Source organism: Hypanus sabinus, chromosome 16 (genome assembly GCF_030144855.1).
Source record: "Hypanus sabinus isolate sHypSab1 chromosome 16, sHypSab1.hap1, whole genome shotgun sequence".
Taxonomy (NCBI): Eukaryota; Metazoa; Chordata; class Chondrichthyes; order Myliobatiformes; family Dasyatidae; genus Hypanus; species Hypanus sabinus.
Window position 1 is genome coordinate 27039439 of NC_082721.1, and position 25664 is coordinate 27065102.

At 42.1% G+C, this 25664-nt stretch overlaps 1 protein-coding gene across 1 annotated transcript in view; it reads left to right on the plus strand.

Moving 5' to 3' along the window:
• sugp1 (SURP and G patch domain containing 1) overlaps positions 1-18235 on the plus strand; it is a 50192-nt gene extending 31957 nt beyond the window's left edge. The window contains exons 5-14 of the mRNA XM_059991387.1: positions 756-879; positions 1194-1324; positions 2754-2877; positions 9808-10118; positions 11254-11360; positions 12686-12863; positions 13703-13809; positions 14734-14879; positions 16582-16711; positions 17534-18235. Of these exons, the coding sequence (XP_059847370.1) occupies positions 756-879; positions 1194-1324; positions 2754-2877; positions 9808-10118; positions 11254-11360; positions 12686-12863; positions 13703-13809; positions 14734-14879; positions 16582-16711; positions 17534-17560 (1385 nt within the window). The 3' untranslated portion in view covers positions 17561-18235. The remainder of the gene's footprint in view (positions 1-755; positions 880-1193; positions 1325-2753; positions 2878-9807; positions 10119-11253; positions 11361-12685; positions 12864-13702; positions 13810-14733; positions 14880-16581; positions 16712-17533) is intronic.
• The last annotated feature ends 7429 nt before the right edge of the window (positions 18236-25664 follow it).

Sequence of the window (25664 nt, forward strand, 5' to 3'; positions counted from 1 at the left end):
GTGGGATTTTCTTGAAGTGAATTCCTCCTGATTGGATTATTATTCAGGAAAGTACGTAGCTCCAGCAGGTTATTTATATGATTAATATCAGGAGAACAGCTCTGTAATCAAAGCTGTCTCAGCTATGATGAGAAACATTTATTTCCTCCGGTTTTCTATTATCTTTCCTGAGTCCCAGTTTTTTTCCTGGGGTTCAGTCTGTGGTTCCCCTCTGGGTCCTTGATTAGTGGCAGTAATGAGCTTGGTAGTGAATTTTGCATCCGTAGGCTGTTCCTGCTGGACGTATCACAGTCACGTTTCACCCTGCCCCTGCTGTACAAGTTCAGGTTGTGCATGCACTGCATCTTCCAATGGTTGCTCTTTCACTGATTGAAAAAGGAAATAGTGTGAGTTCACAATGCTTGGGGTGGGGAGGCGGGGGGTGAAGGGTAAGGATTGCCTCTGGCTAAGATTAGGTAACCCCATAGACAGGAATCAAACTGGAAATCTGCTAGCTTATATGTTTCTAAAGGCATTGACTTTACACTCAGATGTAGAGTATCTTTGTAGTTGGAAGGCAATGAGAATTCTCCTTAACAAAATTAGTATTGATATGGAATAATAACAATGCATCTTATCTCAGTATTGGCTTCCTTTTGCTTTTAACCCATCCTCTCCCTGTATCCTACTCTTACACATCCACATTTGTAGACCTTGTTTGGCTGTTGACTGTTGGGTGTGTGAATTGAACTCAAATACTGATAGCCTGCTTAAAGTTTCACCCCCAGAGGAACCGGAGGTGAGGAGCGTCGCTGAGAAGCTGGCAAAATACGTTGCAGATGGGGGTCACGAGGTTGAAAAGCTTGCCATTCAGAACAACAGGGATAACCCTGCCTTCTCGTAAGTGTTGTTTATCTCTCAGTTCGTTCAGTAAGATAGCTGAAATAAATCATGTACGGCAACTATATTGAGTTTTCAGTTCCTGCCTGTGTATGTGCCACTGTTTTAGAGCTAACTCTTTCTGCACTACTCTCCAAAAAACCCTTAGATTAGTATCATCAAACTGGTATCTGATTTGTTCAATCTGGAGAGCCTTAAAAAAGAAAAGGGGTGCTGGTGGCTAAATCTCCCACATAAAACTTCAATTATGTAATTTGCACGTCTGTGTTATGCTGTACGAAATTCCTAATTAATTATCTTGTTTCTCTTTGCAGCTTCTTGTATGATCGCAACAGCCGGGCTTATCTTTATTATAAGAAAAAAGTAGCTGAAATCAAGCGAGAGAAACAACTAAGTCAGCAAGTACCCAAGCCACCGGAGCCAACTCCTGCATCTGTCCCAAAAGGTAGGAAATCAAAAAGAGATCATCTTTAAGAATTATCTTGTGTAAAGGATTTGGAATTGCAAAACCTTAGTCAGGATTGGAGTCTAGACCAATAATATTTATCCTTTTTTCATTTTGTGGCGTTGGATTAAAACCTAGATCCAGTGCTAGTTGACCTTTCTTTGAATTAACAGAATTTAGCACAGTTCCTTCTGCCTGTTTAATATCTGTCAAACATAAATCATCTGAGTTAGAACCTGTGTTGAATGCCCTCTAGAGTAATGCTAGATGAGCTCTACATGGTATTTAGCTCGTAGGAATCGATCATTGAGCCTCTGACATTTCAGTGTGCTGTAATTGATAGGTAAAATTTTTATGTTCCACCCTCCTGAATGTGAAAATATACAAAAATGCATTGCATCCTCTGTATTTGTGGACTAAAATATCTGTTACTTTGGTTGTGAGATAGTTGTAGAAATCTTTCTCATACTGTGGGGATGACATGCAGGTTAAATTAGATTAATGGACTGCTTTTTTGTTTAATCTGTATAAGAATCATACAGTGAAAAGTCATTCAGCCCATCACACTTGTGCCTTTTCTTTATTTAAGCTCACCAGTTGTCAAATTTCCTTCTTTCTCTGTTGCACTTCCTTGTACCGCATTGGAATATTTATGGAAATCTTTTGAAATCAACTTCCACTGCACTTTCATACAGTGCATTCCAGTTTACTATAGACTGCTGTCTTTTTAAAAATAACTCCTCTTGTTACTCTAAGCATTTAAGCAGTTACCTTAAATCTATCTCTTGATTATTAACCTCTCTGCCATAAAAAGCAATTAGTGCTAGCAAAGCCATTTATGATTTAGCCCAAGTCTGTTAGGTCTCAGTTCCTGTGATCTAATGAGAACAATCCCAGCTTCTTGAGACTAGATCACAGAATACATTATTTTGAAAGTGGATTGACCGAAATTGTATAGAATATATAGCATAGAAAGGGTACAGCCTGCCCCATACTTCATGCTTCATAGGTGCCTCCTTTCTCTCTCTTCTGTATCATCATCACGTTTTGGACTATTCTGTTCTCTTCATCTGTATGCCTCAACAACACTCTGGTAGCAATTTCCACTATTTGTAATAAAATTTCTCCCAAGTTCCTTATTCAATTTTTGAACTGCATATACAGGTTGTAAAGGAATGTTGTGTGATATGATTGTATTGTAACATTGTCTGTACTACGCTACGGGAAGTCTCCTGAAGAGAAAACCATTAAATCAGAGTGGCTTAAGAGCTGGATCTGTGGACAGTGTCTGTATTAAACCACTTCTGCGTGTGCTTTAACCGATGCTCTCCCTGTATCCCACTCTTACCCATCCACACCTGTAGACCTTGTTTGGCTGTTGACTGTTGGGTGTGTGAGTTGAACTCAAGTACTGATAGCCTGCTTAAAGTTTCACCCCCAGAGGACCCAGAGCTCCGGAGTGTCATTGAGAAGTTGGCAAAGTTTGTAGCAGACGGGGGTCCGGATGTGGAAAAGTTGGCCATTCAGGATAATCAAGATAATCCTGCCTTCTGGTGAGCACATTTCATTATGACATTTAAAATGGTAGTTATTTAAAACATTTATACCAATATGAATTGACAATGCAAGCTCCTTAACATGTATCTCTGATGAAGGTTTTGCCATTGAGCTGAATAATATTGCATAGAATTGATAAGATAAAAAGAGTCTTGGATTAGAGCTCTTTTCTTCAACACTAACGAAGAGGAATGTCTTAATGGGGTATGATAAATCAGTAGGTTTCAATAGGTACATTTAATGTCAGAAATGTATACAGTATACATCCTGAAATTCTCTATCTTCACAAACATCCATGAAAACAGAGGGGTGTCCCAAAGAATGAATGACAAACATTGGAACCCTAAAGTCTCCCCCCCCCCCCCCAGCTCCCCCCTCCTACACACAAGCAGCAGCAAGGCAACGGCACCCCCCACCAGCAAAAAAGCATCAGCACACTCCCCCGAGCACTCAAGCATGCAGCAAAGCATCAGGAAAGACGCTGTTACGTACCCCATAACTGGGTGTCTAACCAGCAGAGAAAGAAGAATTCGTTGGAGTCTGGTGGTACTATACTAAAGGCGTTTATTAATAAAAATAAGCAAAACCATATCAATAATGCAAATATACATATAAATCCAGTAATAAACCTAAAAGTGAAGGAATAATAATAATCAATAATAAACAAGCTCTATCTATGTCTAGGGGTAAATAAATTGTCGTAGAAAAGTATAAAGTTCAGTTCATGAGTGCTGATGTAGTTATAGTTGTATTGTAATCATTGGAGAGAGAGAGAGAGAGCGAGATGTAACAGCTACAGTCAGGCAAACCTTCCTTTGCTTTCTTAATCCGTTGTATCGGTGTGGTCATTCAGTTATGACCTCTCCGTTCTTCTGTGGTGGACTCGTCACTCTGGCATGAGTGGACACACACACAAGTCCCCACTGGCCCTGCTTTAACACTGATAACCTTAATGACCGACCTCCTGGTTCAGTCTTCGAAGCCCCCACCTTTCTTGTGGGTTTCAACACTCAATCGGTGTCCACTGGCGTGTCTGGGGGGTGTCTCTCCAGACATGTCTTTTATCTCTACTAACGGGGACTCAGCTATCCATCACTCCTGAATGACTGTGTCCATCAAATAAGGCCACTCCTTCAGTCCACTGAGGAATGTTTATGAGCAAACTATTGTCCTTGCAGCGAAACAGTAAATAATTCATAAAGGAGTCACAATACGGTTAACTCTCTCTTATCTGTCGCCGATGTTCTTGCTTGTTTTTCCGTCTCTCTTTCTCATGGTCAGCATAGCAACAGTAATAGTTCGTGTTTCTCAGGAGGGGAATGGTTAACTCTGTACCCCATTGTCCATCAGGTCTGTTCATTACTCATAACACCCCCATCCTTCTGGGAATTTTCACCAGGGGGAAAATTAACTAATAAAGCACATGACTGAATTACAGAGTTTAACAAATACAGTAGTTGTCTTAAGTACTAAAATAATACAGATGCACGTTCAAATTAACTTCTAGATAAACAATCAGCAATTACTTTGTCACTCCCTTTAATATGTATCTTAATATCAAATTCCTGTAACAACAGACTCCAATTTAATAACCGCTTACTTTTATTTCACGTTAGCAAAAAAATACTGAAGGGTTGTGCTCGTAGCTTAGGTGTATATTATAAAGTGTGAACCAATACATGTGTGATTATACTGTGGTACATTATAAAAGTTTGTGCAAATACTAATCTCTATTTTACTTTTAAACTTAACATTCAAACAATCAATCTTCTGTGGTGTTTTTATCTTTCACATGCTTTGTCAAAATCCCTCAAAACCAGATCCTGTGGCATTTTGTCAACCTTTGTCCCTTTTCCACTTAACTCTCACATGGTTAGCTTGCTCACCAATGTGGAATAGGCCATCACATACTCCTTTCATAGGAGTTATCTTATCACCAATGGTTTCCAAACTTAGCCCATTTGCTGAACTTCCACACAATTCGTTAATTTTAAGTAAGTCATTAATTTTATCTTCAGGATCTTTCATTTTATTTGTTTTCAGTTTAACAGCGGCAGATGATCCCTCTTGGTCAAAACAACATTTCAAGTTCTGCCTTTCCAAATCACATACTTGAATAACATCAGCGAGTTGTTTATCTTTAAATTTCCAAACAAACTGCAATTGATTCACAGGCACCTTGTTAACAAGCCATTGTCCAGTTAAAGGTCCCTTCCCTTTTGTCAATCCTTCTAAAACCAATGCAGACTCTAAATTTTCTTTATTCAATTTAGGAACAACACCCTTCCCTTTTCCTTCAATAATATTCACATCACCAGCTTTCATTTCATCATTAACTTTTAACACACCTTCTAACACAAACAACTGAAAATTCTCACTTTCCACTGGTACCAAGGTTAACCCTTTCTTCACTGAACCAAGTCCATCTGACCTAAAAGGACTACATTCTTTTCCTGAGTTTCAATACTAGGTTCAGTACCCTGTGCATCCACACCCTTCACACCCTGAACACACTCAAACGGGACATCTACCTCTTCCAGACTTTCAATAACAGTCCCCTTTACAAATTCTAAGTTCCCCTGATCCTCCCAGTTACTCTCTGGGCAACTCCCCTTCGGAGTAAACTCAGCCTTGTGGGTTAAAACACTGTCTGCTAACCCAGCAGACTCCCTCAAAGTAGCAGCATCCTTTTCGTCTAGGACAGCCCTTACATCATTATCGGGAACACATTTAAATTCTTCAACTGCAAACAGCTCTGTCAAGCCAGACAGATCATCCGTGTCCAATCCTGGACCTTCTAACTGCCATATCTGTTTCTCATCTTTACTCTGTGCCTTTATAAATTCCCTCTTGGCTAAGGGTGGATCTACCTCCCCTCCTTTACTCCCTTTCACCCCACTATCCTCCGTTTTACCACCCTCTAACCCCTCTTGGTACAGGGTCTCAGCCAAATCAACACTGGACTCAATTAAACACTTCTTTCTCAGCTGCCTTTCTCGACATGCTGCGAGTGATTGCGCATGCAGGATAGATCTTCGAATCTAGGGACGGGTCCTCAGCACTCACAGGCTTGCTTGTCAGCTTCACTGCTGAACACACGTCACCACCTGCTAAATTGTTACCAAGAAGGACGTCCACGCTGTCTCTCGGTAATTCTGACCGCACCCCTATTTCGACTGGTCCAGACACCAGGTCACATTTTAAAATGATCCTGTGCAAAGGTACAGCTTCTGTTCCTTTTCCTATGCCTCTTAATACCACCTCTCCAGTTTCAGGACCAAAATCTAGCACCTTACTTAGGATCAATGACTGGTCAGCCCCAGTATCTCTCCAGATTCTCACTGGAACTGGGGCTTCTCCTTCACAGCCACTGTCCCTTCCAAAATAAATTTCTCATGCCCCTCTTATACTCTATCTACCTTTGCCTCCCTCATCGATCTGCTGACTGACTCAATGCAACCTGTAGGGATTGCTGTTTTCCCTTTCCCTGTCTCCTTTGGAGCAAAGCACTTAGATGCAATACGACCAACTTTTCCACAAAGCTAGGAACCTTCCTGCCAGCCTGCTTTTCCTCCTCCTCCTCACCTTTTCCACTAGCTCCCGGCTTATTCTCTGCCTTAGCCGGTGGGCTTTCTCTGCCATCCCTACGGTCTTTCTGGTAATTCTTATTTGAGGAAAACTTTGCCTTGTGGGTTAGGGCGTACTCGTCTGCTAATTTGGCAGTCGCAGACAGAGTCTCCGTCTCCTTCTCATCCAAGTACGTCTTCATATTTTCAGGGATACAACTTTTAAGTTGCTCCATCAACATTAACTGCACCGGTTTATCATAATTTCCAACAACCCCTTTTGAGGCACACCAACGTCCATAACACATTTCTATCTCATGGGCAAACTCTAAATACGTGTGGTTCCAGGGCTTCTTCAAATTCCAGAACTTCTGCCGGTATGCCTCTGGCATCAACTCGTAACTCCTCAGTACAGCCCTTTTTACTTCCTCATAATCCCTAGACTCATCCATAGACAATGCCAAATACGCTTGCTGAGCCTTCTCCCTAAGTACGCTCTGTACCAGAACAGCCCATTTTCTTTCAGGCCAGTTCTGATTCACAGCCACTTTCTCAAAATGGAGGAAGAACTTACCGACATCCATCTCCTCGAATGGAGGTACCAACTGTATCTCCCGACTAACCTTGAACTCCTCATTTGGGTCTGCCGCCCGGTCTCTTCCCTGCTGTACCTTTAACCTCTCTGTTTCCAGCGCATGCTGCCTCTCTTTCTCCCTTTTCTTCATCTGCCTTTCAGCTTCTCCCTTCTCCCTTTCAGCCGCCTCTTTCCTCCTTTCAGCTTTCCTTTCAGCCTTCCTTTCTTCCTCCTCTCTCCTCCTTTCAGCTTTCCTTTCTTCCTCCTCTCTCCTCTTTTCAGCTTTCCTTTCTTCCTCCTGTCTCCTCCTTTCAGCTTTCCTTTCTTCCTCCTCTCTTTCCAGCTGCCTCATCTAAAGTTCATGCTTCCTTGAACCAAACATAATCAAATAAAAAGTTAATGTTATTTAGATTAGGGCCTCGTCCGTGTCTGCAACAGGGCCAGTGCGTCCAAATTCACAACACCCAATGGAGCAGAACCAGATCAGGAGAGTTCAGAGCAGGAGGAACGGGGACATTTCCTTCCTCACTCATCATTCCCACAGCAACATTGGGGTGGGGTCTGGAAGAGGGAGAGAACAGGTTAAAAACGGTCAACTTTAATTTTTCTATCTCTAACTGAACCTGCCTCCTCAGCTGGTTTCCTCTCAGGGAACAGGTCCAATTCATCTGGTGTGAACACACCCTTGGATACATAATGCATAGCTATTTCTGTCTGTATATCCACCATTCTCATCGATGATTTCACCTCTGGGAGATCTAATCGTTTCACAACATTCACCAATTCAGCCTTCCTGGCAACCTCTAATGCCCCCGCAGTCAGGTCTTTTAAAAATTTGACAATGTCCATCTCTGCTGGTTTCCCATCTGGTTAATCTCACAACCAGATCAGGTAAGGGACTTTTATCCCGATTCACTGGCCCCCTAATTTGGTAATCAAATCCCGGACAAGCCCCCAATTTGTTGTGTACCCTGTAACTGGGTGTCTAACCAGCAGAGAAAGAAGAATTCGTTGTAGTCTGGTGGTACAATACTAAAGGTGTTTATTAATAAAAATAAGCAAAACCATACCAATAATGCAAATATACATATAAATCCAGTTAACAGTAATAAACCTAAAAGTGTGGGAATAATAATAATCAATAATAAACAAGCTCTATCGATGTCTAGGGGTAAATAAATTGTCATAGAAAAGTATAAAGTTGAGTTCATGAGTGCTGATGTAGTTATAGTTGTTGTATTGTAATCATTGGAGAGAGAGAGCGAGCCAGATGTAACAACTACAGTCAGGCAAACCTTCCTTTGCTTTCTTAATCCATCGTATCGGTGTGGTCATTCAGTTATGACCTCTCCGTTCTTCTGTGGTGGACTCGTCACTCTGGCATGAGTGGACACGCACATGTCCCCACCGGCCCTGCTTTAACACTGATAGCCTTAATGACCGACCTCCTGGTTCGGTCTTCGAAGCCCCCACCTTTCTTGTGGGTTCCAACACTCAATCGGTGTCCACTGGCGTGTCTGAAGGGTGTCTCTCCAGACCTATCTTTTATCCCTACTAACGGGGACTCAGCTATCCATCACTCCTGAATGACTGTGTCCATCAAATAAGGCCACTCCTACAGTCCACTGAGGAATGTTTATGAGCAAACTATTGTCCTTGCAGCAAAACAGTAAATAATTCATAAAGGAGTCACAATACGGTTAATCAGCAATTCCCCCCTCTCTCTTATCTGTCGCCGATGTTCTTGCTTGTTTTTCCATCTCTCTTTCTCATGGTCAGCGTAGCAACAGTAATAGTTTGTGTTTCTCAGGAGGGGAATGGTTAACTCTGTACCCCATTGTCCATCAGGTCTATTCATCACTCATAACAACACAGACTTGCAGTATCCCAAAGACTACTCGTTCACCCGGTAATTCAACATACTACAGGCTCTCTCCCTCCCTAATAAGGGAAAAAGAGGTGTCCCCATTTCACAGCGAGAGAGGAGACCTGACAAACAACTTGCTGATTTACAATGTTAAAAGTCTGTTGCGTTGCTTTTTCCGAGCTCTGCGCCCAGAGAGTCGGCACTAAAAGAGGTGCAGCTCTCCAGACATGCAACCCCCATCAGCTAACCTGCTCCCCCCAATATTCTGTGTTCTCCCGTGATGCCTCAGTCAGGGGCACCAGCCTAGAATCACCATGTCCCCAGAGCCACAAAAATCCGGAATCCTGAAGGCGCGCACAAAAGAATTGTTGGAGTTCTGTATCCTGTGAGAGCTACAAACGCTTAGTATGTTAGTCTTGGAGATATTAAAGGACTATCAGAGAATTAGAGGGTGAGGAAGATCAGAAAGGAAAGTGGAGCAGAGGCAAATATCATATCAATCATGAGCATATTGAAGTGGAACAGGACTGAAGAGATGTACCCTACTCATGCTGATTTATTTTTATATAAAACAAGTATGTGTATGTATTATATGTGTGTATATATAAATACATACATTTTGATTTTTATAGGAAAATTACAGGGGACTATTTGTCAGGGTGTCAAAAGATTACAGGGAAAAGGTGGGAGAATGGGGGTTGAGGGATAATCAGCTATAAGGAATGGCGGAGCAGACTCAATGGGGTGAATGGCCTAATCCTGCTCCTATGTCTTGTGAGTTTATGGACTAAATGGACAGCTCTTTCAGAGTCCTGCATCAGTACACCGAACTGAATGGGATTCTAGCTTCACTATTAAATTTCCAGCGTTAACTAACAGTTCATTAGCACCAAAATCTCTGACTTCTTCCACTCCACAGGTTTCTGTATGAGCAGAACAGTGATGCATATCGGTACTACAGGGACACAGTCGAAGTATTCTGTAAAGTCAAAACTATTGCGCAGAAGGCAGTCCAAGCAAGCTTGATGATGATGTCATCTCCAGCAACACAGAAGAGGAAAGGTTCTCCTGAGCCCACTTCTGGTGACTCATCCACTGAGCCTGCATCCACACCATCATCTTCCTCCTCAATTAAAAAGAAAAAAAAGAGCCGATGGGGCCCAGAGGATGACAAGATTGAACTTCCTCCTCCTGAAATGGCTTATCCGATGCAATTACCTGGCTTAACAAGTAAGCTCTGTGAATAAGGAAGTGATATTACTGGCATCAGACACAGATGAGAAGAGTATCACAGATTAAATGTTCATTTTCATTAAAGATGATGGAGAAAGGTTAGGTATTTGGTGTTCCTATAATGGGGTGAAAATGAGTAAATGGGATTGAGAGGTGGGATTGATTTGTGATGAGATATTTTGGTCAAATTGTGCTTTCTTGTTCATAATACATTTTTATATGTTGACAGCATTTCATCACTTGTCACTGTACATTCACAATGTTTATACCCTTACATGGTGAGATTACAGTCATGGTCTTCTGACCCTTATGAGTGTACATCAGTGTTTTTGTCTGCAATGAGGGTGTAGTCACTGTATAGTTTGTAGTTGTTTTGTATGGTATGGTCCAGGAGGAATAGACAAGAATCTGTCCATTCAGGAGCCAGGATTGGGTCAGTTCTCATCTGGCATCTTGTCCACAACCATTCCAACATGGGTGGCCATGAGTTGGTATCGCCTGATGAAGTACTTGAAGCACACAAGCCTCACACAGTGTCAATTTGTTGATCCAGGTTGTCGAGTTTGTTGTGATGCCATAGTTCAAATAGTTTCTTTCCTGAGAATATTTCTGATTTCAGGATATATTAAGTTAATTTGAATTTGAGTCTGTGCCCTCTAGCCCCAATACCTCCATTCATCTGCCCTCTAAATTCTGAGGTGTCATTTAGCTTTAGTCACAAACTTGCCTTACATGAAGTCAGCAAATAAATTGCACCACAGGTCTGAAACCCTGTAGTTCCCCCAGTCAAAGAGTTGTTGATTTCAGTTTGCCTAAATTCATACTTAACACTTCACAGCAAACAAACCTGGGTCCAATCACATCACAGAAATTTGAATAAACACAAAGAATCTTATGGCCATGAAAAGAACAGGGAGTGGGGCTAATACTTAAAGAACTAATATTGGCACAGTAGATTGAAGAGCTTCCTTTATGTATAAACCCTTGTACCTGTCCAGTGTGATTTGGAGAGAAGAGAAACAGAGGTACAGTTCCACATGGAACAGATGAAGTTGCGGTACGAGTGTGACTGTGCTGGAGTTGATTCCCAGTGTCCTGTTTTTCATTCCTAATTGTGTCTTTGTGATTACAGCTCAGGAGCTGAAGGGACTCGGCTATCAGAAAGGTAAGCCGGTCGGATTGGTGGGAGTCAACGAGCTCAGTGATGCACAGAAGAAACAGATAAAGGAACAGCAGGAGGTAAATTGATGATTAATGGCAGAGTGTGGCCATGTGAGGCAGACAACTATATTTCTGCAGAGCTGGTTGGAGGCTGTCTGCTTTTAGACAATCTTATTCTGCCGGGCGTTGCTTCTGAACTGCAGCATTGTCACAAAAGGCCTGAGCTTAAATGTCAGGATGTATTGTATGTCAGGATGCTGGCCCTCCTTGCTTTGCTTCCTTGATAACTCTTTGAAGAAATGGAGCTTCAGGAGTAACTCGGAACTGAAGTTAAACTGACAGACAGGACAGTAGGTTGAAGGCTGGTATTTTGAGAGGGAGGCAGCAGGGAAGTTGAACTTTCGGAGGTAGACATACCACTAGTTCAGGACACTCAGTGTGAGAAACAAGCAGATAATGAGCAGTGGTAATTAGAGGGGAGAAAAAATGAGATAGATACTGGGTTTGGCACGGAGAGAAAAGGAAAAAGATGAGAGAGAGAGAAGCTGAGAGAAATAGAAACTAGGAGAACATGGGTTGATGGACAATTTGATGTATTTAGTAATGGTAACTTCATAGGGAGAGAAAAGTTGAACCTGAGTGCAGAGATTTATTTGTTTGTTTAGAGGACAGAATAGGCCTTTCTGCCCCAACAAGCTGTGTCACGCAGAAACATACCTACTTAATATTAGCCAAATCACAGGACAATTTACATTGACCAGTGAACCCTCTAACTGGTATGCCTCTGAACAGTTAGAGGAAATCAGAGAACCCGGAGGAAACCCATGTGGAGAACGTACAGACTCCTTACAGTTGGTGCCATAATTGAACTCCAAACTCCCGAACACCCTGAGCTGCAATAGCATTAGGCGACTGTACCTCATACACAGACAGGCATTGGGTGCCCAGCATAGAGCTACAGATCAAGATGCAAAGGGATATCGACAGACCCTGACATGCAGGTGGAATGAGTGGGGTGAGGGGGGAGAGGTTGGGTCGTGGGGAGCGGGGAGGAAGACAGAAAATGAGCAGACTGAAAGAGACCAAGAAGCAGAGCAGAGGAAGGAAAAAGAACCAAGCCTGTCCATTTGAAGGTGGCCAAAACTACACAGGGAGAGGCTGAATGATTACGCAGTCATTTTCCCAGTTTAAAAAAAAGTTATACCCAGAGCTGAAAAGGAAATAAATAGAAGGAATTTAAAGACCTGGCAAGGGGGAGCTATACACAGATTTTAGAGAACTGTGGCACTTACCATTTGAAGCACCCAAAGAGACAATAAGGGTTGGAGAAGGTCTGGGGGGGGGGAGTGAAGCTGTCTGTGACGTTTTCCAAGGAGCTGATGTGATTTCTGGATGAATTGCAGATGCAGCAAATGTACGATATGATCATGAAGCACAAACAAGCCATGCAGGAGATGCAGGTGATGTGGGAGAAAGCAATTCAAGAACACCGACACGAGTATGATAGTGATGAGGAGATTGACGGTGAAGCTGGGACCTGGGAACATCGCCTGCGGCACATGGAGATGGAAAAAACTAGAGGTAATTTCAGATAACAATATGTAATGAGGTGCAATGGAAATGTAGCACTCTGCAGCTGGTCAGTGCATATGGTCCTAGGCAGATGTACTGGAGATGGCCAAACTCACAGATGACCCCATGTCTGCACACAAGGGCCTGTAGAAATGCTGTTCCTTCTGTCTGAAGGCAGTTTATGATCTATTTTTGCTACTCTTGTTACCAAACCAACACACCTAGAATCTAAGAGAAGAGTGGCTATGTATCCTTGAGAACTCTTCAGCTAATAATGGCTAATCTGTGCCTTGAGTGCTTGTGTGAGATGTCTCTTGGTTAATGATGTTCTTACCTGGTAGCAACTAGCAAGTAGAAAGCAAATGGAGTGCATGACCTGTTGTAAGAGAGGAAAAGAAAAATGCATTTATAAAACTCCTTTCACAACCTCAGAATGTCCTAAAATCTGTGAATTTTTTTTAAAGTGACATACTACATGATACACAGCAATCAATTTCCACAAAGTGAATGCCTACAAACAGCACTAAGTTAATGAAAAGATTTTTTTTTGGTGATGTTGGTTAAATATTAGCCCCAAGGTTACTGTGAAGCATGCCTGTTCCTTCCTTCAAAGTAATACCCTGACATCATTTCTGTTCTTGAAAATTTGTGGATGTTTGTTTTTATATTTTGCGTCTGAACTTGTTGGAGTTGTAATTTCATCTGATTCTAAAAATGCTATTTTGAGGGAATAGGGTGGGTGAGATGGTGGAGGTGCAAGTAATCAACGTGTCAGAGACATGCTTTGCTTGAAAAATCTACATATATACTTGACTTTAACTGATTACAATTTATCTTGCTGTTGGTAGAATGGGCAGAACAACTGACAGAAATGGGTCGAGGGAAACACTTCATTGGGGATTTTCTGCCCCCTGATGAACTAGAGAAATTCATGGAAACATTCAAAGCTCTAAAGGTAAGTTAGATTATCTGAAAACACTTCTTAAAATGGATTCTGCCTGTTGCTATTTTAAGTAGCTCTTTTGCATTCTTGGCCATGCAGATGCAGAATTTGGTTCAAGTGAAACTGAAGTTCTGCTCTGTCCAATAAATGTGCTGAGTGTCTCATCTCAGTGACAATTCACTGCATTGGTATGACTTTTGTTCATCGCTGGCCCTTTTGGTGGTCCCACAGTGAGATCTAGAGCTATGTTAGGAGCTAGGCAGGATTGAAATTACACTTTTACAGTCTGTATTTCCTCCAATCCCACTTATGGTCAATCTTGTATCTTTCAATTTTAGGAATTACTATTGAAATGAATTGGTTTCTGGGGTGTAGAAATGAGAATGTTTTCTGATACCACGTATGGCTACTATTGCCTCAATGTGAGCTAATGTGTGCTTAAAAAAATTAGTGGATTCATGTCTGTGGTCTCTTGTACAAAGTGCCACTGGTTTATTGGGTATCATATCTTGCAGTTAACACCAGGTTGCATTTCTAAAGGTATTTGATATGGTTAAAAGCAGAAGAAATCTGATAGAAGGGAACTCAGTCAAGCTGTGCAAGGTTTTGGTCTGAAGAAGGGCCTTGAGAACAGGGAGAGGTTTAGAGTGGAAATTTCACAACCTGAAGTGTAGATGAACAAACCAGCTGCCATTTATCAAGAGATAAAACACAGAATTGGTACAGTTTAAAAGACCACAGGATGAAAAATATTGAAGAGCAAAGGAAGCTCTTTGAAGCATTTTGAAAGCAACGTGAATTTATAATTGGATTGGGAACCAGTGTATGTTGATGAGCATGCATGACTGTATGCATTGTTAGGTGTACTGGCATAGATGCATGTATAAATACTTCTTGCCTCATCATCTCGGTAATTCTGTGTCCTGTTTTTCGTAGGAAGGCAGAGAGCCTGATTATTCTGACTACAAGGATTTCAAACTTACCGTGGAGAACATTGGTTACCAGATGCTGATGAAAATGGGCTGGAAGGAAGGTGATGGTTTGGGCTCCGAGGGTCAAGGCATCAAAGCTCCTGTGCCCAGGTACGGAACAAATGGTGGGGCATCCGGGCTCCAATCTGTCAAATAAGTTGATATTGTCTGTGTGAGTTGAAATGGCACTCGGCCTGAGCTGAGGGAAAAGGAAGGGTCACTGTCCAATGAGAGCATTCTTCTCCAGGTTTTAGAATTGTTAGTGAGAGGAGCAGGTAATGTATTTAATCTTGATGATTTCTGTTTACAAGTGGGCCATTCTTCTTGTGTGCCAGTTATGTTTTTTTTTAACTTGGAAACATCACAGTCAACCTAATCCTCCTCTATCCCCCAAGACTTTACAACATTATAGCAATACCTCTGGCTTCTAACTGCCTTCGGTGGAACTGTTAAGTTTGAAGTAAATAAACTTAGAATTCAAAGTCTAACTTGATGGATGTATGCTTGGTCTAGGACAATTTCTTTTCGCCAGTGCTCAAGGACAACTCTGAAGGAGAGTTGTAATGTCATCAAGGTGTCTGCTGATTACAGAAGTTTCTTCCAAAAGCAGCAACAGTAGCCAGTTTGCATTCATTGTGTTGGTTTTATAGAATCTTATACCATGTCCTTGTCAATTGACAATAATTGCTGAAGGACAGTCCTGCTTTATAGATTCATAAATTTGCAGATAATGACCATGCTGGCTCATTATGGCAAAAACTCATTAATTAATCTAGGTTGCTAGTTCTTTGGTTGTAGCTCTATATCTTCCTTTCCTTTTCAATTATTTATTTATTCCATTTAAAAATTCCAATTTAATACATTTCCTATGCCTTTTGACATTCTAGATTACAATAACATATATTAAAACTCACCTTTTGTTATTGTTTTCCTGATTATCATCTTTAATATCCTCCATATACTGCTATTGGAAACTGTTTTGCAATATCTACTCTGTCAAAACCCCTTTTATTAAATCTTTTAATTTTGCCTTTCTGTAAGAACAATCTCCGCTTTGGAGTTCCAAGTCCATAGATCCCTCAAAGTTGATAGAATGGTTGACAAGGTGTATGGTCTGTTGACCTTCACTAGTTGAGGGATTGAGTTCAGGTAATGTTGCAGCACTGTAAAATTTTTGTTAGATTACACTTGGAGCATTGTGTTCAGATCTGATCACCTCAATATAGAAAAGATGGGAAGGTTTTAGAGAAGGTGCAGAGGAGATTTACCAGGATACTGCTGGATTAGAGAGCAAGTCTTAAGAGGAAAGGTTGAGCTAGCTAGGGCTATTCTCTTTTGGAGCAAAAGAGAATGAGAGGCGACTTGATTGAGGTGTGTAAGATGATAAGAGGGATAAGTAAAGTGCACAACCAGCACCTTTTTCCCTGGGCCACAGTGACTACTGTGAGAGGACAAGGTAATTGAAGGGAAGCAGAGAGGAGATGTCAGAGGTAGATTTTTTTTTACACAAAATGGTAATTGCATGGAATGCACTGCTGAGGGTGGTGGTAGAAGCAGAGCCTTTAGAGACATTTAAGAGACTTGGATAGGCACATGAATGAAAGAGAAATGGAGGGCCATATGGGAGAAAAGCATTGGATTGATCTTGAAGTGTGTTAAATGGTTGGCGCAGCATTGTGGGCTAAAGGGTCTGTACAATCCTATGTTCTTCCCTAACTGAAGCTTTCTATCCCTCGAACAAGAGAGAAAACTCTTAAAGCCTAATATGAATTTGAGTATTTTTGTGATTGTGTATTATTTTTCACCTGAACAGAGGAGTTACTGCAGTTGATGGAGCTGGGTTTGGTATTGATCGCCCTGCGGAGCTCAATAAGGATGATGACGAGTATGAAGCATTCCGCAAGCGTATGATGTTGGCCTACAGGTTCAGACCCAATCCATTGGTAGGTCGTCGCTAAAACACAGGGACAGAGAAGTGGGGAGGGTCTCTGTTGGAAGTTTTGCGCCTTCACAGCTCAGCTCCATTGAGTTCATTAAAATCAGCTATACATTCATCTAAGAAGATACTCTCTGTTAAAGGTCTTGAGCTTGTTGCATTTCAGATCTTCATTTTTTTCCCTCTTAAGTTGTATAATTTTGCTGCCTTTATGTAACATGATACAGATCATCGTGTCTTAATTGAATGATGTAACAGGCTTGATTGACACAATAACATTACTTTTGCCATTTGGATGGATCCAACAGTGAGCCAGCAGAAGCACAATAAACAAATAGGGGTTTCCCTGTTGTCAGTTGAAGCTGATGGTAGTTACAGTGGATTGTTGCTTTTGCCCCTCTGTGGGGCAAACATTGTTGAAGCATGGTGGGTCACTGCAGAATATCCATCCCTTGAATCACTTGTATAGTAGCCATGATGTATAGCAGGTGATGGAAGGCATGGATATTGTCAGGTTGCAGGGATTACTCGGTCCTAGATGGCTTGAGCTTCTTGTGTTTCACTACACCTGTGCAGGTGAGTGAGTATTCCGATCACTATGTGTAATCCTATCTACTGCTGAATGGACTTCTATTTTTTTTATCCCCTTGTTGGCTCCGAATTTAACCTGTTTTTTTATCTCTCAGGATTATCCATGTGCGGTGAAAGGGAAGGAGGTAGGAAGGGTCCAGTCACGTTCCTGTCATCAAGAGTGTGGAGAAAGCTAAATACGTCTCCTGGTCTCCTACTTGTCTGAAGTAATATTGATTTCTTTTTCTTTTTGTTTCAGAATAACCCAAGAAGACCTTATTACTGACTTCCTCACACTGCTGGAAGAGACTACTATTCAATCTTTGACTGTGATGTTAGTTTGTTTCAACAGCACCGCAATCAGTTGAACGTACTTTTGTGGGATGAACTTAAGAGTTGAATTTCCTTAATTAAGCAGTGCTGGAATTTTCTGTTTCACTGATATTCGGTTACTCTCATCCCATTTTCATTTCCATGCTCTGAAAGGAGCCTCTTTCTCTCATTAGGAGCCAGGATGTTACAGGAAAACTAATCCCTAAATGAAATGTGTTCTTGACTGGTTCATTCTGTTTTCAGCAGCCGAAATGCCTGCAGAGGCTTGAGCTGCAGAGGGTTTGGGTGAGTTTACCAGTGGGAAGGTGCTGAGAAACTGGTGAGGACTATGTCTGGTCCTCTGACTTCAATGGATAACTAATTGGAAGAGGGGACTGCTTTGGTCTCATGCATCCTGGCCCAGATGATGAGTGATTTGCTTTCACTGTAGCTGTTTAAAGCCTTTGAGAGAAACAGTGCAGAAGTATTCCTAAGCTCCAGTTCCTAGCAAGTGAAGTCTCAACCATTTTGACCATCTCTTGTAGAAATCAGGTAATGTTTTTTTTTACCTCCAGTAGAAGACCACATTTTCTTACAAATTGTAGGAACTGTTGCACGCTATGCCTAAATAAACTTGTTATATAATGAGTGTATTATTCACAACCCAATTTTTTTTGCATTTTCAAAAATGGTTAAGGTGGAAGTGGGGAAGTTGTAGGTTTGATTCTAGGACTCCAATGATAGCTGATCACCCATGATGCTAATACAGCAGAGAGATTTAATGATTTGACAACATGCTGCAAATGTGGCCCAAATTTGGGAACCATTCCTTTACAGTAAAAGGTTGGCAGGATATTTGAGTTGGGGTGGGGGAGGGTGGGACCTTGCCTAATACAAACTACACAGCTGCTATCACTGAAAAGCAAGTATGGACACAAATCCTGATTCGGAGTAGGAATCCTCGATGGAACCTTTATTTTTAAGTGATCATTTTCTACATTGCTCTTCATAAGCTTCCTACATCCCAGAGCAGGTTATACCTAAAGAACTGTTTTGAAGTGTTGTCATTGTTGTCACTGAGGAAATGCAACAAAATCTCACCCAGAGCAATGCAATAATCAGGTCTAATAGCACTGATATAGGTCGTAAATTTGTAGTTTTGCAGCAGCAGTACCTAGTAATACATAACAATAAACTATAAGTTACAATAATAAATAAATATTTATATATCTGTTCCAAGGTGGGAGGGCATGTCCTAGGTGATGGGGGTCCTTAATGAAGGACATTGAATTCTGAGGCATCACCTTTTTAACAAAAACAAACAAATTGGACCATTGAGCCTTTCGGAGACTTTCAAGATGCTGGGGAAGCTAGTACCCATGATGGAGCTGGCTGAGTTTACAATGTTCTGCAACTTTTTCTGATCCTGTGCACTGATCCCTCCATACCAGATGGTGATGCAGCCAGTTAGAATGCTCTCCACAGTACATCTGTAGAAATCTGCTAGGCACTGAACAGCTGCACACAACGAGTTGCCACTTATCAGCGCCATTTTGATTGCCATGATATCCTGATAACCGGTCTGATTGAACAGTAAGCTTTGGCCAGGTTTGTAAGAAAATCACCTTACATTCAAGATGAAAAGTAGAAGCAGGAGTGGGCATTTGGATATTTTATCTCTGCCATTTTCCTGCATTAATATATGGCCAAAATGTATTGCTCTCTTGAATATGCTAAGCAACTTCCAAAGATTTAATGACTCTGGATGAAGATTTCTCTTTTTTTCTCTTCTCTGTTTTGAAGATTACATCCCAGCCAGCAGAAACACTGACTCCACATCAATTCTTATTAAGTTCTTCACAAACACAAGAAAATCTGCAGATGCTGGAAATCCAATCAACACACACAAAATGCTGGAGCAACTCAGCAACCCAGACAGCGTCTATGGAAAAGAGTACAGCCGACGTTTCTGGTGGAAACTCTTCATTGGAATCTGACCTGCTGAGTTATACTGCAAATTTTTGTAGATTTCAGTTCAATTTGCCCCTCATTCATTTAAGTTCAGTAGAATGTAGGTCCAGACTGCCTACTTATGCCAAAGCAATGCACTTCCTTTTTCTTATTAACACACACAAAATGCTGGAGGAACTCAGCAGGCCAGGCAACATCTATGGATAAAAGGACAATCGATGTTTTGGGCAGGATGGAGGTAAAAAATAAGTAGATTTTAAAGGGGGAAGGGGGGAGAGAAACACAAGGTGATAGGTGAAACCAGGAGGGAGAGGGATTAAGTAAAGAGTTGGGAAGTTGATTGGTAGAAGAGATACAGGGCTAAAGAAGGGGGAGTCTGATAGGAAAGGACAGAAGGCCATAGAAGGATGAAGGGGGGAGGAACAACAGAGGGATGCAATGGGCATGCAAGGAGATAAGGAAAAGGGGATGGGGAATGAAGGGGGGTGGCATTACTGGAAGGAGTATTCTTAATACTTAGTGGATAAGGCATCGGTCTAGTGATCTGAAGGTCACTGGTTCGAGCCTCAGCTGAGGCAGTGCGTTGTGTCCTTGAGCAAGGCACTTAACCACACATTGCTCTGCAACGACTCTGGTGGCAAGCTGTGTGGGTCATAGTGCCCTTCCCTTGGACAACATCGGTAGTGTGGAGAGGGGAAGGCAGCTGCTGGTCTCCCATACAACCCTGCCCAGGCCTGTGCCCTGGAGAAACCTTCCAAGGTAGACATCCATGGTCTCACAAGACTAATGGATGCCTATAAACTATAATTCTTAATACTCTATAATAAAATACTTAAAGCATAGCAACAGAAATACAATAAAATGGTTCCTTAACCAGGCATTACAAATAATAGTGCCTTCCTATTATGACAAATAAAGCTGTGACTAACTAATTAATTTTCATAAAGGAAACTAAACACATCCATTAATAATGAATGAACCATTGGAAGGGATGTGCTTAGATGGTCTGTAGTGGGGAAAAAGTACCAGGCAAACTAATAGGTTTAAAGACTGACCCAAAATCCTGAATTATAGAATCTTAAAAGGATATGAGTACTTTAGCTGTAAGATACCAAATATCCTGGATTGTGAGAGGTTCCAGAGAAATAGAAGTGCTCAAGAAGCAGAAAATCATAAATCAGAACAGAAAGTCCAACCTCCGTCATTGTTTTAAAAAAAATCCTAGAATCTATTTCCAAGTAGGTAACAGAAGAACATTTAGGAAATTATATGATCAAGCAGAGTCAACATTGTTTTATAAAGGGGAAATGGCGTTAAACAAAAGTGCCAGAAATTGAGGGACATATGCAAACAGATTGAGGAAGTGAATAAACTCCTCATGAGCTTCCAGCCGGGCACAGGTATCGATTTTAACCGATCATTTAATGACGAACTGCCATCTTCATCAGGGCCGAGACCAAGGCACGTCTAGTTAGTGGTAAAAGCTCATCGTCCGCCCCTCCTGATTGGCTAGTCCTCATCCAATCAGTTTTACGCTGTCCCGCCTTGTTTACAATCAAATTTCAGATCTCAGGGCGGGACCTTCGTCTTTGTTAAGATTCTTTTCTTCTAGTTTTATTTCAATAGCTTCCGTCGTTAAGCTGTTCCAAAAGCCATTGGCGTGGCACAGTATTTCTGTGCCGTCGAAGTTAATCCGATGGCCATTGCGAGTGCAATGTTTTTCTACCGCCGATTTCTCCGGGCAACCCAAACAGATACACCTGTGTGTTCCTTGATGCGGGTTCTACCGTGACCGATAAATGCGGCTCCGAACTCACAGGGAATCCCGCAAACTCCAGCCGTCCCGAGTTCCAGCTTATCTTTGACCGCATACACTGTGATTTGGGTTAGGCGGTAGCAGAATATTGCTTTCGCAATGGCCATAGACAATAGACAGTAGGTGCAGGAGTAGGCCATTCGGCCCTTCTAGCCAGCACCGCCATTCACTCTGATCATACACAATCAGTACTCCGTTCCTGCCCTCTCCCCATATCCCTTGACCCCGCTATCTATAAGAGCTCTATCTAACTCTCTCTTGAATGCATCCAGAGACTTGGCCTCCACTGCCTTCTGGGGCAGAGCATTCCACATATCCACCACTCTCTGGCTGAAAAGGTTTTTCCGCATCTCTGTTCTAAATGGCCTATCCCTTATTCTTAAACTGTGGCCTCCAGTTCTGGACTCACCCATCAGCGGGAACATGCTTCCTACCTCCAGCGTGTCCAATCGCTTAATAATCTTATATGTTTCAATCAGATCCCCTCTCGTCCTTCTAAATTCCAGTGTATACAAGCCCAGTCGCTCCAATCTTTCAACACATGACAGTCCCGCCATTCCGGGAATTAACTTTGTGAACCTATGCTGCACTCCCTCAATAGCAAGAATGTCCTTCCTCAAATTTGGAGACCAAAACTGCACACAATACAATAGGATTGACTTGAACGGCACAAAACTACTGAGATGCGCCAAAGGCTTTGGGGACCGCTTTGTAAAGGAAGCCGTGGAAACAAAACTAGAGGAAAGGAATTTTAGCAAAAGAAGATCGCACTTTAAGTAACCGGAATTCGATTGTAAACAAGGTGGGACAGTGGAAACCTGATTGGACGAGGACTAACCAACCAGGAGAGACCATCCCTGATGAAGGTGGCGGCGTTTATCGTTGAAGTATCGGTTAATATCGATACTTGTACTCGGTTGAAAGCTGGAAAATGTTTATTCGTCACATATGCCGGGAAAGCAATAGATCCTTTTTCAGAATACGGGAAGATGTGACTTCCCTGATATAAACTGGATCTTCTCAGTACAAAAAATTTAGATGGGTCAGAATTGTCAGGTGCACCCAGAAGGGTTTCTTAAACCAATATGTAAATAGTCCAACAAAAGGAAGGGCTGTATTGGACTAGATGTAGGATAATGAGCCTGGTCAGGAGACTGACCTTTCAGTGGGTGAGGAGTTAGAGAACAGTGGCCAAGTTTTAAAGTAGTTGTAGATAAGAATAAACATGGAGCTAGTGGGAGTGTATAGGGCAAATTATGACAGCCTTGGATGTTTATTAGAAACAGGTGTTTTTGGGCAAGTCTACATCCGACAGGTGTTTGAAGACCAACTATACAGAGTACAGGATAGGTATGTTCCAGTCAGAAGAAAGGATAAAGATGTCAAAGTCAGAGAATCTTCGATGTTCAAAGAGGTGATGAATTTAGTCAGGAAGGTCAAGCAGACCCCTAGAGGATTATAAAGAAGTCAGAAAAGATCTCAAGAAGGGAATTAGGAAAGCCAGGAGTAGACAAAAGAAATCCTTGGTAAGTAGGATTAAAGTGAAACGCAAGGCATTCTATACATACATCAAGAACAAGAGGATAACGGGAGCAGATAGGACCACTCAAGGATAAAGGGGAGAACATTTGCTTTGATGTGGAGGATGTGGGTGAGGTTCTTAATGATTACATTAGTATTTAGCAAGGAGAAGGACATGGAGGATAGGGAGATCAGTGCTTAACGCATTGATATGTACATAGAACATAGAAATTCACAGTATGTTACAGGCCCTTCAGCCCACAATGCTGTGCTGACCACGTAACCTCTAGAAACTGCCTAGAATTTCCCTAGTGCACAGCCCTCTATTTTTCTAAGCTCCATGTACCTGTCTGAGAGGCTCTTAAAAGACCCTATCGTATCCGCCTCCACCACCGCCGCTGGCAGCCCATTCCACGCACCCACCACTCTCAGTGTGAAAAACTTACCCTTGAGATCCGCTCAGTACCTATTTCCAAACACCTTAAAACTACGCCCCCTCGTGTTAGCCATTTCAGTCCTGGGAAAAAGCCTCTGGCTATCCACACAGTCAATGCCCCTCATCATCTTATACACCTCTATCAGGTCAAATGCACTCAACCTATTCTCACCCTCCAATCCAGGCAATATCTTTGTAAATCTCTGCACTCTGTTACGTACCCTGTAACTGGGTGTCTAACCAGCAGAGAAAGAAGAATCCTTTGGAGTCTGGTGGTACTATACTAAAGGTGCTTATTAATAAAAATAAGCAAAAACCATATCAATAATGCAAATATACATATAAATCCAGTTTGCAGTAATAACCCTAAAAGTGTAGGAATAATAATAATCAAAAATAAACAAGCTCTATCGATGTCTAGGGGTAAATAAATTGTCATAGAAAAGTATAAAGTTCAGTTCAGTTCATGAGTGCTGATATAGTTATAGTTATTGTATTGTAATCGTTGGAGAGAGAGAGAGAGAGCGCGAGATGTAACAGCTACAGTCAGGCAAACCTTCCTTTGCTTTCTTAATCCGTCGTATCGGTGTGGTCATTCAGTTATGTGACTGTGTGACTTCTGTGGTGGACTCGTCACTCTGGCATGAGTGGACACACAAGTCCCCACTGGCCCTGCTTTAACACTGATAACCTTAATGACCGTCCTCCTGGTTTGGTCTTCGAAGCCCCCACCTTTCTTGTGGGTTCCAACACTCAATCGGTGTCCACTGGCATGTCTGGAGGGTGTCTCTCCAGACCTGTCTTTTATCCCTACTAACGGGGACTCAGCTATCCATCACTCCTGAATGACTGTGTCCATCAAATAAGGCCACTCCTACAGTCCACTGAGGAATGTTTATAAGCAAGCTATTGTCCTTGCAGCGAAACAGTAAGTAATTCAAAAAGGAGTCACAATACAGTTAATCAGCAATTTCCCCCTCTCTCTTATCTGTCGCCGATGTTCTTGCTTGTTTTTCTGTCTCTCTTTCTCATGGTCAGCATAGCAACAGTAATAGTTCGTGTTTCTCAGGAGGGGAATGGTTAACTCTGTACCCCATTGTCCATCAGGTCTATTCATCACTCATAACAACTCCCTCTATAGTATCCACATCCTTCCTGTAGTGAAGGGACCAAAACTCAACACAGTACTCCAAGTGGTCTACCCAAGGTCTTATATAGCTGTAACATTACCTCATGGCTTTTGAACTCAATCCCACAGCTGATGAATGCCAACACACCCTGACCTTACACTACACCACTGAACATTACAGCACTGTCAACCTGCACAGCAGAGTTGAGTGTCCTATTGACATGGACCTCAAGATCTCTCAGATACTCCACACTATCAAGAGTCTTACCATTTATATTATACTCTGTCTTCAAACTGGACCTACCAACATGAACCACTTCACAATAATCTGAGTTGAAGACAATCTGCCGCTTCTCAGCCCAGTTCTGCATCCTATCAACGTGCTGCTGTAACCTCTGACAACCCTCCAGACTGTCCACAACATCCCCAACCTTTGTGTCATCAGCAAATTTACTAACCCACCCTTCTACTTCTTCATCCAGGTCATTTATAAAAATCACAAAGAGGAGGGGTCCCAGAACAGATCCCTGTGGAACACCACTGGTCACTGACCTCCATGCAGAATACGAACCATCTACAACCAATTGGCTTCTGTAGGCAAGCCAATTCTGGATCCACAAAGCAAAGTCTCCTTGGATCCCATGCCTCCTTACTTTCTGAAGGAGTCTTGCATGGGGAACCTTATCAAAACCGTACTGAAATCCATAAACACTACATCCACTACTCTACCTTCATCAATGTGTTTTGTTCATCCTCAAAAAATTCATCCTTGTATAGTTTAACTGTCTTCCCCATATCGTCACAATCATCTCCTACGTCCTCAGTTCTATTCAACTTCGCCACACCACCTTTTCAAATATTATCGATGTTTCTCTATTGTTAGCAATACTATCCCTCCCTTCCCCATCCACCCTGCCATCAGTCCCCTTCATAAAATAATACCCTTGAACTTCCCGGTCTTGCAAACTACACTCAGCTCCAACTGCACTTCCCTCGTCAGTCTTTGAAAATATTGTAACGTCTCGGTCATTGGGAATCTTTCCCAGAATTGCAATCCAGATCCCGCTTCTGCTACACTTCTTACCCAATGCGGAGCCTGTTCCTCAAGAGGCAGGGAGTGCGGATTTTAATTGGGGTCCCGTGTTGTGGTGAACTACATTTACCTGTCTGGACAGCCCCCCCCCCCCCCCGCTGACTGCTCCTGT